The sequence below is a fragment of the Plectropomus leopardus genome, chromosome 11, assembly GCF_008729295.1.
Source record: "Plectropomus leopardus isolate mb chromosome 11, YSFRI_Pleo_2.0, whole genome shotgun sequence".
Classification (NCBI taxonomy): domain Eukaryota; kingdom Metazoa; phylum Chordata; class Actinopteri; order Perciformes; family Serranidae; genus Plectropomus; species Plectropomus leopardus.
Genome location: NC_056473.1, coordinates 19,394,912 through 19,411,051, shown reverse-complemented (window position 1 = coordinate 19,411,051; position 16,140 = coordinate 19,394,912). Strand labels below are relative to the sequence as shown.

The 16,140-nt window shown below is 39.9% G+C and overlaps 1 protein-coding gene across 1 annotated transcript in view; it reads right to left on the bottom strand.

Annotated features, from left to right (window-relative positions):
* cdh13 (cadherin 13, H-cadherin (heart)) overlaps positions 1-16,140 on the bottom strand; it is a 323,390-nt gene that overhangs the window by 75,543 nt on the left and 231,707 nt on the right. Inside the window, exon 8 of the mRNA XM_042496074.1 lies at positions 14,510-14,688. Within this exon, the coding sequence (XP_042352008.1) occupies positions 14,510-14,688 (179 nt within the window). The remainder of the gene's footprint in view (positions 1-14,509; positions 14,689-16,140) is intronic.

Sequence of the window (16,140 nt, the reverse complement as noted above, 5' to 3'; positions counted from 1 at the left end):
GGGAAAAGTTAGCTTGGTTCCGTCTAAGGGAAAAATCTATCCACCAACAACTTCAAAGTTTATTAATTTGCACTTTGTATCTTGTGAAAAAGAAAACAGGGTGTGAAAAAAACCTGTTTCAATTTAGGTTACTGTGTCAAATTTCATGGCTTCCAGGCAAATCAGCACAGAATCCAGAAAGTCACAGCTCCCAGCCAAGAAACAGGCGTTTTTTTGCACATAAAGGAATGATGCAACATGTTAATTAGTTAGCTGTAGAGGTACCTGTAGGTGGATTTGTTACTTTGGAAAAGAGCTCGGCTAGCTACCTCTTTTTCCAGTCTTTCTGCTGAATAAAGATAGCGGACTGCTGGCTGGAGCTTCATGTTTACCTATTGCACAAACATGATTGTACGAACAATATTGATCTTCTCTAACTTTTAGAAAGCTAATACACAGTAACCCCAGTGATGAACTCTTTCTTTAACTGTCATTTATTAGCTTGCAACATGCAGCCAAACCTCTTCATACTCATATATACCCCAAGGTATGAAGATTTCCATATCTTTTTTATAAAACAAGAAGTTCGTTCAGGCATATTTTCACAGGATATAGAAATGCCCAAATAAAAACTACACCAACGTAGTTGACAGTCAATATTGATTTTTTTTTCCGATCTATTCATGTTGCACACTGTTATTGTGGTCTTATTTCATACTCATCTGCAGCTTCCTGTGGGATTCTGCTGAAAGCATTGCAAGCCGACATCTAAGACAGACATAAAAAAAAAAAGAAGAAAAAAAAGATTTCTTTGTATTTATGTCCAGGGAGAATAGTGCAACAGAGAGAGAGAGAATAGTTGGAAGATGATTCTAGTTTGAGTGCATTCAATCCAACTCTGACTCAGATTGGCTACAAATAGATTAAACTAGATTAAATAGAAAGTGGCAAGACAGAATGTTTAACTGCCTATTTGACAGGCAGTGGGCAGTGGACTTAACAAAATAAAAGCCAATATACAGAATCTGGCTTCTGGGCTTCGCAAGGAGAATTACCGTATCACCTTGGCCCGTATGCTGCAATTTATGTCATTGCCAACTTCCTCTTCTCATTTTCTCTGTTACAGCATGAAAAAATCAGCACAAATCCAAGCTGAAGGCAACTGATCTATGTCTCTACTGAAGGAGTTGGTGCAGATGGCTATGTGCAGGGATCTATATGCCGCAGCCGCTGAAGATGGCCACCGAAAGAGAGATAGGCCCTGATAGCATTGCGCCTGTTTTAGCAGAGGCAATGAACCAAGCTGAATTTCATCAGCAGAGAGAAAGTGGCATGGGAAAGGGAACAATAAAAAAAGTACTGAGCACACAACAACAAACTTTTCCAATCAATGCACTTTCTCATGGAGACAGGGTGAAATTAATTCTCGCCTGAAGGGCTATTGTAGGGGGGAGGTTCACTGGAGAGTAAGAGCTGTTGACAAATACTCTTTATACCCAGGTCAATGAGGATGGGAAAAAATAGGGGATGAAAGAGAAGGAGTGAGGGCAGACAGCAGAGGGAAGGAAAGAGAGAGTCGGACGAGAGAAAGAGCGATCAAGAGGGAGGTAAGAGTGTTGAAGTTCCCTCTAAGCCTAATGACACTGTAGCGTCACCAGGACCTCCCTGACATTACTGAAGCCCTCACTTCCACTTAGCATAGACGTTTCTCTCCAAGCAGCGAGCAGTTGTCTCACCCTAATTATTCCGCCTTCCACCTGCATGCTTCACTCTGCTTGTCACTCTACTTCGTCTCTCTATTCACAGGTCTTACCCTCCTGTCCTTTCCTCCTTCCTTCTCGCCGCTGCCCTTTCAATACTTCCTCAGGACACAGGAAAAGTCAGAACTCTCCATTCTCTTAGATTACTTCTGAATATTAAAAAGGTCTCTTTTCTTACTGTGTGCATAGTAATTTGAATGAGCCAATATTAAATGTGTTGCCACTTTAGATTTGTTTGTTTTAGAGAACGTGTGTGTATTTAAAGCTCTCAAAGTCACAGTGAAAAGGCTAACAGCCTTTTTGAATGATTACTGGGGCAGAATACATAGAATTATTATTATTATTATGTGCCCTTACACCTTATTACATTTTTTAAAACTTTTTTTTACTATAATATTAAGCATACATAACTTTTTCTTTATTAGCATTATTAATTACTAGACTCTCAATATTTGTAAAATGAGAGAAAGTGGCTGGAGCAGGGAGGTCTTTATGTTTAGTGAGAATAATCAACATTCAGCCAGTCCCCTAAGTGAAACCAAATGGCCTCATGATGCCAGTCAACCTTCTCGTGAGCAGAGCTATAAGGTTGTGAACTCAAGCAAAAAAACTGGAAATTAGTATAGGGAAATACAGTATAGGAAAATAAGGTGAGGAAGCGGAGTGGGACTTCAAAGGGGTTCTACAGCATTAGAAATCCATAAGACAGATCTAGAAAATTGAACAGAATTGAAACAACAAAGGTCAAGATACTCTGCCTTTCATTCCTTTGTATGGGCCAAGATCCCAAAACACTATATTTCCAACAATGCAACCGATGTTTCTGTTCAAGCCTTCGTGCTGAGTGTGCTTTTTTTGTTTTTGAAGTCTACCTAAATGGTCAAATATATTACCTTTTCACACAGTCTACTGTTCAGTCTGTGTGTTGTTCTTGTGGTGCTAGCAGACTCTATTCTGAATACAGGTTGTTTTTGTGGTATAAACTGACTTCAATCTAGCTGAGTCTCTGGCTCCAGCTTTCTCTGTTTTATTGTATCTTAAACATAGAGTGTCACAGGAATGAGTCCTATAACGCAGAAATGAATCAGCATTTAAGAACTCTCAGTTCATCCGTCTTTAAGTCAATGGTTTTTTTTTAATGTTTTTTTTTGGTTAGATGCCTGAAATAAGGTATATGGTAACACAACCTTTAGAGACTTTCATATTTTATTCTATCACATAAAAAACAAGAGTAAATACCCCACTCTTGAATTTAAAGCTTTTACGTGTTTTAAGAAGGGCATATGCTAAATGAGAGCAAAAAACATATCCAGGCCGAAAAATGGTTTTACACTCTCTTTGTAGTGACAACATTGAAGTCATGCAGCGTGGTGTAGTTAGTTTAAAGCCTAACATTAGCTTTTTACTTCTGGCAATTGCATTTACACTTAAAAAATCATAAAAGTCATATATATATGTGAAGAATATCTTGCTGGATAAAATGTGTGTGTATCATAAACTCTCTGTTTAGCCTAAATAGAAATGTCATCCCTGCATACAACTGATAATAGTAATTTGTTCAATTTTTGTGTTAGGGGTTTATGAAAGGTGGCATTATCTTCGTTTTGTGAAGAACAAATTCTGAAACCAGTATTGGGTTTAGAGACGGTATTCTAAAACATTTACACCCCAGCCCGTCAGCTATGCTATGCTATTGTCAGTCGGTTCTCTACTCCCACAGTACAACGAGGATCAAGCTACTGCTATACAAAGTCATAACTGTGCTTTCCTAACTCAACAATGGTGGAAACAAACTCTATTTCTTGAGTTGCAGACTGAAAAGTAATCTGTTCAGACTGCACCTTGGCCCATGAAATAAAACTTTTTGAGAGTTGCTTTGGATAAAAGCATCATCTTAATGTACTGTAATGTAAAGTAACGTCAAGTAATGTAAAATTATGTAAATGCTAAGCAAACCCCACATTTTTCTCCATACTCCCAGCTTCAAAGGCTTTCTGTTAGATTTTTGGAGGCTTAAAGCCAATCCAAGATAACCCTGACGATGACATCGTCAGGGTTGACGTTAGAAAGTTATATTACTCTTCATGATGTAGAAACTGGCCTCATGGTATAAAAACTCTTCCTAACTCTAAACAGTAAAACTGGTGGACTGTCCCTTTAAGGAGATGGCGTTACTATTTTTATGCACTCCTCAGCACAGCACCTAAAAATTTCATTTCATCATCTCATACCTAATTCTTTAATCACAGCATGATGAAAGGCAATTCGCTTGACAGACAAAACTTTTCCATCATCCGCCAGCTTCTTGAGTTCAGTAAGACTTTGAACAGATTGTGCCACTGCGGCGTCTCTACCCATGTGCCACACAGACATAAATAATGGATGTTTGAAAGCACTCTGGGATGCCAAGCAGGTTACTGAATGTACACAGCAGAAACTCATTGCGCTCTTGCAAACCAGGAGGGAAAAGATGGCTTAGCTTTCGTTTTATTTGTACATTAGAAAAACAATTTTGCCTCTTTCTTTAACCACACAAAAATGTATCTCCACAGAAAAACTAAGGTGTCAGAATCAGGTAAGTTGTGAGTGTTCAGAGCAAATATTCAGATCATTTTGAGATGGACTCAAAAAGAAAAAAAAAAATCTGGATTTTTGATTTATATTAGTTGATCAAACCCCACAAGCATTTTTTGTTGCTATTAATTATTGTCTTACAAGCCTGTCCAGCTGGCAACAATTCACTTGTGCATCAAGACTATTTCTTAAAATAAAACGGATGATGTGAGAAGAACATTTTAAAATTGTAATCCCACTATTTTAACACAGAATAATTTGTCTCTAATTGACTCCCACCTCTCTCTCTATTTTTCCCGCTATTATCATATTTGTCCTGCCTTATTGAGCCATTGTTCCATCCTCTTAGTGTCTTAACGATCACATTTTTCACCTTCATCCTCTTTATTTCCATTTTCCCTCAATCGTCTCCTCCAATAGAGCATCTCGTCTGCTCTGCTGGTTAATACAATTCTCTACCTTGTTGTTCTCTCTGGTCCCGAGCTTTCACTGACTTCTGTCGGTGATACTCAATTAAATCAAGGGGGGTGGGGGTGGGGGGTATAAGATTAACAAAACACACTTTTACCCACAAAGCCCAGGGGGATCAATTTATCTTCAGGAATGCACAACTTAAAAAAAACTGTGATTGACACCTCTAACCTTCATTGGGATGTAATCTTCATCTTTAGCACTCAGAGATCTAATTAATTAGAGGGAATCTCATTTCCTCACTAATGCAACTGGACAGAGGCATGATAGAAGAGGGAGAGGGGAAAGGAGGAGGAGAGGAAGGCTTGAGATGGAGGGGGAAAGGGGGGAACCGTATTTCATCAATGCCTGTGAACGGTGTCCACCTTGTTCATTTCAGGGAAGAACAAGAGAGCGTGAGGTGGTTGGGTTCACACCAACTACACTGTATTGATTACAGCTGCCAGAACTCTGGCTACTGGCCATCAAATAAGGAGACACTGCAGTAACACTCTTTATAATGGGATCTCTTGGTAATGTACTCAAGTGTTTCACTTTCTTTTCTGGACTTCTATTTTGAGTTAAAGCCATCACTGACGTTGTGTGTGAGAATGCATTATCTGATTATTATTGTTTTTGTCGTCTTGCTGCACTACAAAGTGTGTAAATTTACCTCCTTTACAAGTCATTCACTCTAATCGCAAGTGACTAAAACTAACAAATAAATTGAAAATGTCTGTGGATGCATGAACCTTTCTATTTAAGCATGATTAAACCTTGACTTGTTGTTTTACTGTGGCAAATGTCACCGTCACAGCAGCCTTGAGTGTCTGAACAGCAATAAAAGACTATGTCAGTCAAAGTGCTGTTCATGAGAAATATACACTTTAACAGCTGAGAAGAAATGTTGTTAGTATCTGGGAGGTACACAGGCATAAAATAAGGTCTTGCATTTCACATCAGCCAGTGTAAAGTACCAGCCAAGATGCACTGATTAGAACTTTTATCATATGTACTGTACGGTCCAATATGCAGCTCACAAAAGTGTAATGTGAAGACTTTAAACCACCATAGATTCTGGGTTTTGCTATGAGAGAAGTATATGATGCATCTATTATTAAAAGCAGATTATTTGTATGTCTTACAACATAGAGGGGGACTTGAATAAACATGCAGTGCCTTGTATCAAGGTGTGTACCGGTATCAGACACTTCTCAAGATCATTTTTTAAACCAAATTTAAGACAGATTTTTGGACAAATCATCTTGTTCTTACTGAATGGCTGTTCGACTGAGTTGGGTTAATCAGCATTTGCTAACAGGTGAGTGCATAGTGCATGCAACTGAAGATGTTTCCTCCTCTCATCTGAAAGGTTTGTTTAGTTCTGACGTTATACAAGTAGCACTTAGAAATAAATTTTACATTTACACAATTGAATTGAGAACATTTTTAGACTTTTTATGGACCTGCAGATACCCCAGTATATGTTAATGATAAGCCCAAAAAAATCTGCATCCATCTGTCATTTTATATTTGAATCATCTACAAGTTAAGTGCCATGATTTCACATTACAAGTCTTCTAAAATTAAAGCTTCTTTGTAAGTAATTATTCTGAGCTTTTTAGTTTTCAAGATGATTTCCATTGTTAAAATAGTCTACTGTATTGATTTTGACAAAGAGTAAGAATTGTTTAAAATATTGGAGGCACTGGAACATACTGCAAGCCTACACACATGCCCACGCAGGCAAACACAAAGTTTGCATGTTAGTTAATTAAAAACAGAAAAGGAAAAATCAATCTTTAAAGGTCATTGTGTTATCATCAGCATAACTATCAATTTTGGATGTCAAAACCAGCTACAGTCCTCCTTTTCTACATGCACACGAGGCCCAAAGCATCATAAAACTTCACAGAATTGGCCACTTCATACAGAATGCAACAGGGTATAGAAAGAACATTTTGAATCAACTATTTTTGAAGAGTAAAAAGACCTATGAATATATTTCACAGTACTTGTAGCCCACACTGCTTGTAGTTCATTTATACACACTGGCTGTAGTTCATTTATATACTGTAGGTCCTGATGCTCTCAGTTCTTGCAGATATACACTTTCTGTATCTTTAAATTACTTCTGCACAACACTGAAGCTCATGGCTACAGATACGGTTGAAAAAAACATCTCACTCGGTGGTGAATACAAAGTGCCTTGGTTTCTTTGTTGTTGCTATGAATAAAATCCCTATGCTGTTGCTAAAAATTGTTCTCCATTGTGCCACTGTCTCTGCACCCATGAACCTTCCTCAGTCTCACTTCTCCATTAGGCCGCCGACTGGAGGATGCATCTCTCAGCAGATATCGAACGGGCACTTCACTCCCTCTCTGATCGTCCGTCCCTCTTGTCAGCTGACTCCCAGGCTGTGCTGCACCTTTTCATGCTGGGTTTGCGTGTCTCTCTTCTCCACTCTCTTCGTCTTCTGGGCCTTCTAACAGCGTCTGTACCTGTCTGTATTTCTCCACCCAGCTCATCTACCCTCGCTTTCCAATCTCCAGATCATAATAGGGGAATGAAAGGGAGTTTATAAACTGAAGCGCACATCAGATCTGCTGTAATGAAATCTTATCAATGTGTTCCCTGTGCTGTATTATTTGCATATAAATGACATAATATAATAACTCTCTCTGGCCTCTACCTGGGAGGAGTAAATATTTCTCTGTCTGCTTTGTCTCGTTGCCGTGACACGAGGAAACGAGACGCTAATTGAAGAGAGGGAAGCATCTTTATGTGACGACTGACATTCAATTATGTTTGGGGGATCAGATTAGGTGGTGCCCCCAGAAATGGTTGAAAACAACATTTTGCCGAGCGCCAACTCTGAAGGCAGCCGAGGATGTAATTTGAATGGCTGTTTGAGGCCCGTGCTGAATGGCGCTGCTCTGAATGGAATCACTATGCGATGACCTGCGAGTAATTGGATGTCCAGAGTGAAGTGTTGACAGAGAGGGGGAGGCGAAGCTGACAGAAAAAAGCGGTAGACAGTGAGGCAGACAGACAAGAGAGAAAATAACACAAAATGAAAATAAGTGAGAAAACAATGCAATGAACGGGCACAGCGAGGGGAAAAAAGAGCAATAAAGAGTGGAAGAATCACAACAATGGAGAAAATGAATGCAGCTTTCCGCAGAGTGGGACCTGCCAAAGCTTCAGTTGTCATTCATCACAGCGTGCAGGCATGTAGCCACTTCGGCCACTGAGCCAAATAAGCCATTAGACAGGATAAGCTTTCTTATCAGCCAAACACTGTCAGGAAGCACAACGCCAAGGTCACACCAAACAAACACCAGGTCACTTTACTTACAGCCGCCATTACATACGATACTGCTGATCAGAAACAATTGTGTACATACATCCATCTACCTGTCACTCTGGATATGTACTAGTAAAGCATAACAGAGCAGCTGATGTAAAGAAAACACATTTACAATGTAGGCGACAGGAAAGTAGGTCCTTAATATACACAACACACCAGCAAGAATCATTTGCTGACAGATGATGCCTCAACAGCCATCATGTCAACATGATTATTTTTAATGTATACAGTAAAACAGGCTGCATATTTCCAACAGACTCAGAGTTAAATCATAATGTCTTTGTTTTTTGTTTTTTTTCATTTTCAGGTGCACATCTTTTTCAGATAATAATTGTTAAGCGCTACTATTTTATCTGAAAGTTACTAAAAAAAAAGCTTTAAAAACAAAACATGTTGTTTTACCATATTGGTTGTTAAGAAGTGCTTACTGTCTGATTTAACAAGCACTCACAACTCATCTCCACAGATGGAAGAAGGTAATTAAAGAATTTAGAGAAAGGTATGGTTTTACTTACTTGAACAGACACATCACAAACCTACACACACACACATGCACACACGCAGACATCCATTTTATCTCCATGTAATTCACCTTAGTAGAACATGTAAGGGGATGGAGGGGTCGGCCGACTCCATCGATTGGCTATCCTTAGCAGTGACAGCTCCCAGATTGGCCAGAGAGCATTAGAGAGTCAGAAAGTCACACTGCTATTAGCAGTCTGTCCTCTCTGGTTACAGCCTGCCTGCACACAGACACTCTATAGACTGAAATAGATCACAGTGATTGTTGTGTGCGTGTGTGTGTGTGTGTGTGTGTGTGTGTGTGTGTGTGTGTGTGGTACCAGCAGATGTCTGTCTGTGTGCATGTCTAGGAAGTGATCTCTCTACCATTGTACAGTAGCTTCAAACGTATTCTGCATGAAGTTCAAGCAGATAACTTCAGCACTGCACTTTCAGTTTTCAGATTTAGAGTTATTGCCTCTCATATGCCCCAACCCTTGTCCCCATCTTTCTATGTGTGTGTGTGTGCGTGTGTGTGCGTGCTTGCTGGTAAATTAGTATTTATCAGGACAGTATAAATCAGAATGTATGAATGAATAGACCACAGAACATGTTTGTACACACATGCACCACTGCAGATTTATGTTTGTTACAAATGTCTGTCTAGCTTATCATGAATGAACTGTGGAAGTTGAACAAATTCAAAGGAGCCTTGTTATTTTGTAGACTAGAGGGAAATCTGCTGTGCTTCCTGCCTGCCAGCCTCCATCTTCCTCCCTACTCACTGATTCTTACTGATTCACATCTCTGCTCCTCCAGTTCACAAGCATCTGCAAAGGATGTGCGGCACTTGGGCCGTGACAATGCGATGTGTTACGTGAAAGCACAGCTGACTGGGGAAACTAGGGTTTGGCTGAAAATCAGCCAGCAGAGATATAGGGATTAGTTTTTCTGTCTTACGTAGGATCATCAGGACAGTATCTTCAGCCTCTATGATGAAGTTCGTCTATGAATAATATCTATGGTGTTATTGTGTTTTTCTCTAAAAAGCTAATTTATCAATTTTAAGGTCCATTGTGTAGGATTTAGGGGAATATATTGGCAGAAATTGAGCATAATATCATTAGTATTTTTCATTAGTGTATAATCAATAAGAATTGTAGGTTTTGGTAACCTTAGAATGAGCTGTTGATATCTGAATAGGTTGCAGGTCCTCTTGTTTGGAGTTCGGCATGTTGCACTGCCATGTGAATGGACAAACCGAACATTGGCTCCAGATAGGATCATCTGATTGTTACATCAGTTACCTTAGTAAGCAGCCCCTCTGCAACGACAGTGTCTGAAAAACACAGATATATGCTGATAACTTGGCTCACAGTAAAAACCTCCAAAACATTTGGATCTTATGTTATCAAAGTAAAAAAGGTGAGCACACATTAGCAGGTGCTGGGCTAGCAGTCGAAAACTGAAATGAATGTGAAATTGCTTTACTCAGCGTTTTTACAGGATTACATAATCAGGTCCACTTGTTTTTGAAAGGACGTGACCTCTACTCATGTTTAAATCTGGATAAAAAAAAAAAAGTAAGCACACGTAAGCAGGTGCTCGGTTAGCGGCCTATATGCAGTGTGGCAAACAGTGTGGGAGAAACAATGATTTGTATCATGAAACTACTTTGTTCAGTGTTTTTACTGGTTGTAATAACTTGTTTTTTGGGGAGTTATTTTGGAGAGGAGGAGACCTCTATGTCTAATTCGGTTCCTGCTAAAAACCTCCTCAACAATAAATGCTTAAGTACTCCTAACAGGGAGAAATTTCCACTGGTTGCAATCTGCAATCCTCACCACTAGATGCAGCTAAATCCCCCCAAAATCTTACACACTGCTCCTTTTAGCTTAGAAATTATTTCTTTCTAACACACACTGATACGGCCAAGAACAACAAGCCTTAATTCATTTCCATCTTTTAGAAAGATAATATAACATCTCACACGCTGCCTCTGTCGAGCTGCTGCATGCCTTCCTTCACATTGGCCAAATAAAGTGGACCAGACTTATTAATATTGGTGAGAGATTTCAACCCTTTTCTTTCTCATTACCAGTCAAATTTATTCCCTGTTAGACCTAATCAGAAATATGTTATTAAGTTAAAGACTGACACCCCACCTGCTTCTTGCAGTATATTGACTTTTCTGATCCGATTTGACATTTTTTCTACATGTGCAAAGAAAAGAAAAGTTGAATAATTTAAATTCCAGCGTGGCAGTATGTAGATGTGTTCGAATGAGAGGGCTGCACTGCACAGCCTCAGCTCATAAGTAGACATTTTCAGATTTTCTAAGAAAACAGGTGAAGATGGACATTTTTGTAAGACTGATTTCTTCAAAGAGCGCTCAGATGATTAAGAGAGATTTCCATGTGTATCCAGTGGAAGACTTATGAACATGGCCTCATCCCCCAGCAATATTGGTTGTCAAAAATTACAGCCTGCCATTGTTGATCCAGCTGCATACTGTGTCAGAATAATATGAGACGGTGAGGGGAGGTGTGTCTAAAGTGAAGTGAGGAGAAAAACACAGTGCTAGAATAAATGTACATATTAAGGCAGGATTTTGTGCCACAGAAAAAGCACTACAGGGAAAAATCAAACTGATTCCAACGTGACAAAATTGATTTTCCAATTTTCTCCAGATTGCTTTCTGCTTCCCCAGGGTAGGTGAGGTGTCTATTCAAATACACTTAGAGCGCCACCTGAATTAAGCCTGTGGAATTTAGACAATGTAGGGGCAAAGTTTGGCAATCTCTGGCTTCATCTTTGTTCCTCTCCCTCTGCTTCCTCTTTGTTTTGGTGTCTCTCTTTCTCTCTCTGTCACACATATACTGCACACATATGCTGGTCATGCTGTCTCCAAACACTATACACTGCATAGCAGATGGAATCGATGGGTGTCATGTCAGAGCCATATTTATGAGAATGTGCTGAAGTGGCTGGGTTTAAATCTCTCCAGACCTAGAGGAGGACAGTTTAAAACTTATGCCTTCTGCACTTCCATCTGGCTCTGCCGACTGACTGTGCTTCTGAAGAAGCATCACTTTTTTCTTTCTTTCTTTTTTTTTTTTTTTTTTTTTTTTTACAGAGATGCTGCAGTGCGGCTGGACTAATGCTTAAATCCCTGAGGATGTTTTTTTTAAGAGCCCAGCACACTAATAAATTATGGCTGTGTCGCAGATATGGGGGATATACACTTGTAGATACATCACTAAGACAATCATACATGGTGCTTCGGGCTCATACAGCTTTTAGGTGGCCACAGCTGCAGTTATATTGGTGTCATGGATTAGTCCTATCTGTTCAGTGGAAAAAGTCACCCTATTGAGTTGAATTTCTTTGACTTTGAAGTGAAAATGATTTCTGGGTCTGATACCACTTAATTGCATGCAATCTTTCACATAGGTAATTCACTGACCTATTACAACAGTATTTCTATAGTTCTAAAGACATATTATAAAATGCCATGGTGTTGAATGAGGACATTCGGACAGAAAGATTTGTGTGCAATGAGTTGCTGTAGATCACAAATGGGTTAGCACAGCAGGGAAAACAGGAGAAAATGGCAATGCTAAGAAGGCCTCTGTCACAGCAGAGCTAATTCATGGAAAAATATCAGAGAAATAGACTAAAAAATCCCCAGCCATTACATTTATTTTCTAATTCTTTTCTAATCCTTTGCAGTGGGAGGACACCGCATTTAAAAATTACTCGCCCGATATTTTAAAACAGTGACTAAATGACTGCCCTATTCTTTGTTGGAACTATACACTGTAATGTTTAATGTCCAAAGTCCAGCCTAGTGGCAAATGGTGGCCCGATTTTATCCCCCAGCTTGTTTCCAAATTTACTGCATGTGGCCGATGACACAATATTGGTTCATCAACCAAGTTCACAAAAAAAAATTCCATTCACCTCACAATGCAGAACCATCAGACATTTACTATGTAGGACCAACATTGCCGCAGCTATGAAGCATAAACCCAACAGCGAGGGCCGCCGTTTTTGGAAGTGAGGAAGAGTTGAGAGAGAAACTCTTACATTTATCTAATTTCTGTGGGATTTTGTTTTTCCAAAATAAACCATATGATGTGAGAAGCAGCTGTCCCTTCAGGTATTTTCACCTTTCACACAGCTCGGTGTTGGATGTTAGCAGCTTCAGCTGCTGTGTTGCTGCACGTGCCAACCTGGCAAAAGCTGAACTGACCAGCCCCACATTTTTCTCCTAGTTTATCAGTGCTATGACAACTTTTTAAGATAATTAATGCACAAGCCCCCAACTGAACAGGGATGTGAATTACTGAAAGTAATGGTTCATTGACCTGAGTGTTCTGTTAAAATGACAGAAGGCCATCAGATTTTCCTGGCATTGTTAAAAAAATCCTCAGTGAAAGAAAATATTCAATTAACGCAATCCATTTTAGACTTGTAGTCTTCACCCCCAATACACACTGACCCAAGTGACATCAATTTAGACAAGTTGTCGTGCTTCATGCAGCTTCCTTTAAACAACTTTTAGCACTTCCCATGAGATGTTAATAGATGTGCAAAATCATCCAGGTTCTCTACAAATGTAGACAAAAACTGTTCCAACAGGTTCAACAGATAATAGTAAAAACATTTCCATCACTCTGACTCAAAACAGATTTACATCTGACAGGAACAGGTGTGTAATGAGTCCAAACAGCTTCTGATGTAAATTAACTGAAAAACTGTGCGGACGTACCCACTGTGGCCGCCACCTGAGGTGCTCATTAAATCAGCGGTGTTAGTGAAATAATCAAACTTGACTCAGATGTGAGTCTCTGACTTGTGTCTCAGGTCTCGGTGACTTTGAAGGACTTACTCATAACTTCAGAAGTTTATCGCCTGAAGAATAAAGTGATAGGAAGAACCTGTTTTGTTTTTTTTTCCAAAGATTTATTGAGGCTGCAAACGGGCTGATAATTTAGCTATGTCCCTTCTTCAAAGGCATTCAACTGCATATTCCAACACCAACCTGTTAGTGGTTGTAATAAATCTCAGTTTCAGATGTACGGAGGAGAACAGCTACTGTTTTTTTTTCTCTTAATGGATCTATTGAAATATCCTTGAAAAGATACACTAGACAAAAGTCTCACACTGACAGAGAAGAAACACATCTCGAATTATTCCATCTCTCTCAATTGCTTCACAAAACCAGCATCAACAGTGCTCATGCATTGATTACATCTCATTTCACCGTACTTTTAATCAATTACGTCTCTATTAAACAGTTGACTGTCGCTCAGGGGCCGGCTCATCAGGGCGGTTAGCCGCCATGGTTCCAGCAGTTCCGGATGGGAGGTTTTCAGCCGGGCTTGTTGGACACCGCCAGAGCCGGCGGATGAGTGTGTATCACCTCAATTAAACTATGCGCTAAGTGTCTGACAACAGCTAATATTCCTCTTCCACCAGCGAACCCAATCAATGTTCTGGCATTCGTCACCCTGCTGAAAAAGCAATCATCCTGTTGTCTCGCTCCGCTTAGATGGGGAAATGGAGAGACGCTCATCTGGCTTCTGTGCCTGCTCAATGCACCAGCACTTATTCTCACAATGGCACATGCATATAGGTGGAATATAACGCACACACAAACTGTACACTTTCTGGCATGTTGAGAAAGAACAGATGTACCAAAGGCTGCAGCTCAGACATGTCAGCATCAAGTGTGAGGCTGTTGACAACCTATCCAGTACAAAGTCACACTTGACTTTGTGCCACTTGAAAAAGGACCATCACTCAGTGGACACACACACACACACACACACACACACACATATGCACACGATTACTAAGACAACCCACCTCTCTGTCAAGTAACTTGTCGGAGATGACGGTGACAATGTCGCCTCTTTCTGCATCGATGTAGAACATGTTAGGGGAAGGCTTGTCTGGCGACTGCCTGATGATGTTGTAACGCAATGCTGCATTATCTGTGGAGGGGTCATCTGCGTCAAACGCCGTCATTGTCATCACTGTGGTTCCTGGAGGAGACAATGAGAGACAGGGTTGAGTCTTAGCTAAAACATAGTTGATATGTAAAATAGCTGAGAGAGGGAGCTAAACCCTGAAGTCGTACATAAAATGTTTTTACACAAATTCAGTGAAACACAATTTTAGAAGATACAGCAGCTTGCTTTTTTCCTCTGGAGACTGATGACCATTTTCACTGTGTAACTAAAACATGAAGGACAAAAGGCTTCTCAGATGAGAAATGGAGCTAGTGGAACATATGAAGCAGGTAAAGATACCAGACTCTTCGAAAAGATATCCAAATTTTGACATTTTCTTTTCCAAAAGCCTAATATCCTAAAGGCTGTAGATGCATGTTTTAAGCTAGCAACCCAGTTTAGCCAAGCCAATCAAAGTGAGACTAGATTGTTGCCTACATGATATTTCTTATGCATTTCAATATGTTTTGTGTTTGGTGATCTAAAATGAGACCCATCACGGCAGCAGGTGTATGAACAGCGCAATTTTAAACTGCTGATAGCTGCTTAAAAAGTTGGCTGTTCCTATTAATGTGTTTTTTCCCCCTCGTGTCAGCTCTAACAACATGGTGCATTTTATTTGGCAATGGGAATAAAAATGAAAATCCTGCCCGCTGCAGCTGAGCTGAAAAAGGAGGCAATCCTTGAAACACCCCCAACACTAGATCTCTCTCTCCCATCAGTGATGAGATATACTCGCACAGATTCAACGGGATACACACTTAATCTGTGCATACCTAAATGTACACATGCAAAGGCACGGACATGTGCTCCCACACATGCATGCACACACACAGATATAAACCTTGTTAGGTCATGTCACTTCTGAGTAGTGCTTTCTATTTCTGCAGAAGTATCTATAAACTGCATCTTCATCCAGTGCTTCATGTTCTTGCTGTCATCAGCTGGCAGTCAGACACCTCTTGACAAGCAGGACACCGCTTCAATTTGTTTAAGCTTTAAGTTTGACTCCTTCTTAGAGAGATGAGTGACTGCCTTTTGATGAGGGACACAGATGGATACTTCTAAGTGTGTGTGTGTGTGTGTGCGTGTGTGTGACCAACTTGTACTTGCTACATAGTGTTGTTTAAGCAACAAAGTCAGGACATTTTGGTCGTTCCTAACTTCTTCAAAGAACCGTTTGAAGGTTAAGACTTGGTTTTAAGGTTCAGGCTGCTTAGGTTAGGGTTAGGGTTTGGGTAAGGGTTAGAGGTGGGCATTTAGATATGATGGTTAAGGATAGGGTAAGAATTAGGAAATGCATCACATCCAAGTGCAAGAATGGGTGTGTGAAATCTAAAGTGATTTGTGTAAATGGTAGGTTGCCATATTTCACTGTAAACAGTTAAGTACTATAATCAGTAGATTTGTTTGCAGTAATGTGCTGTAATTCTAAAATGACACAACTAATCAATGTGGATAGTTCTGCTTTCAGTTTTTTCATCG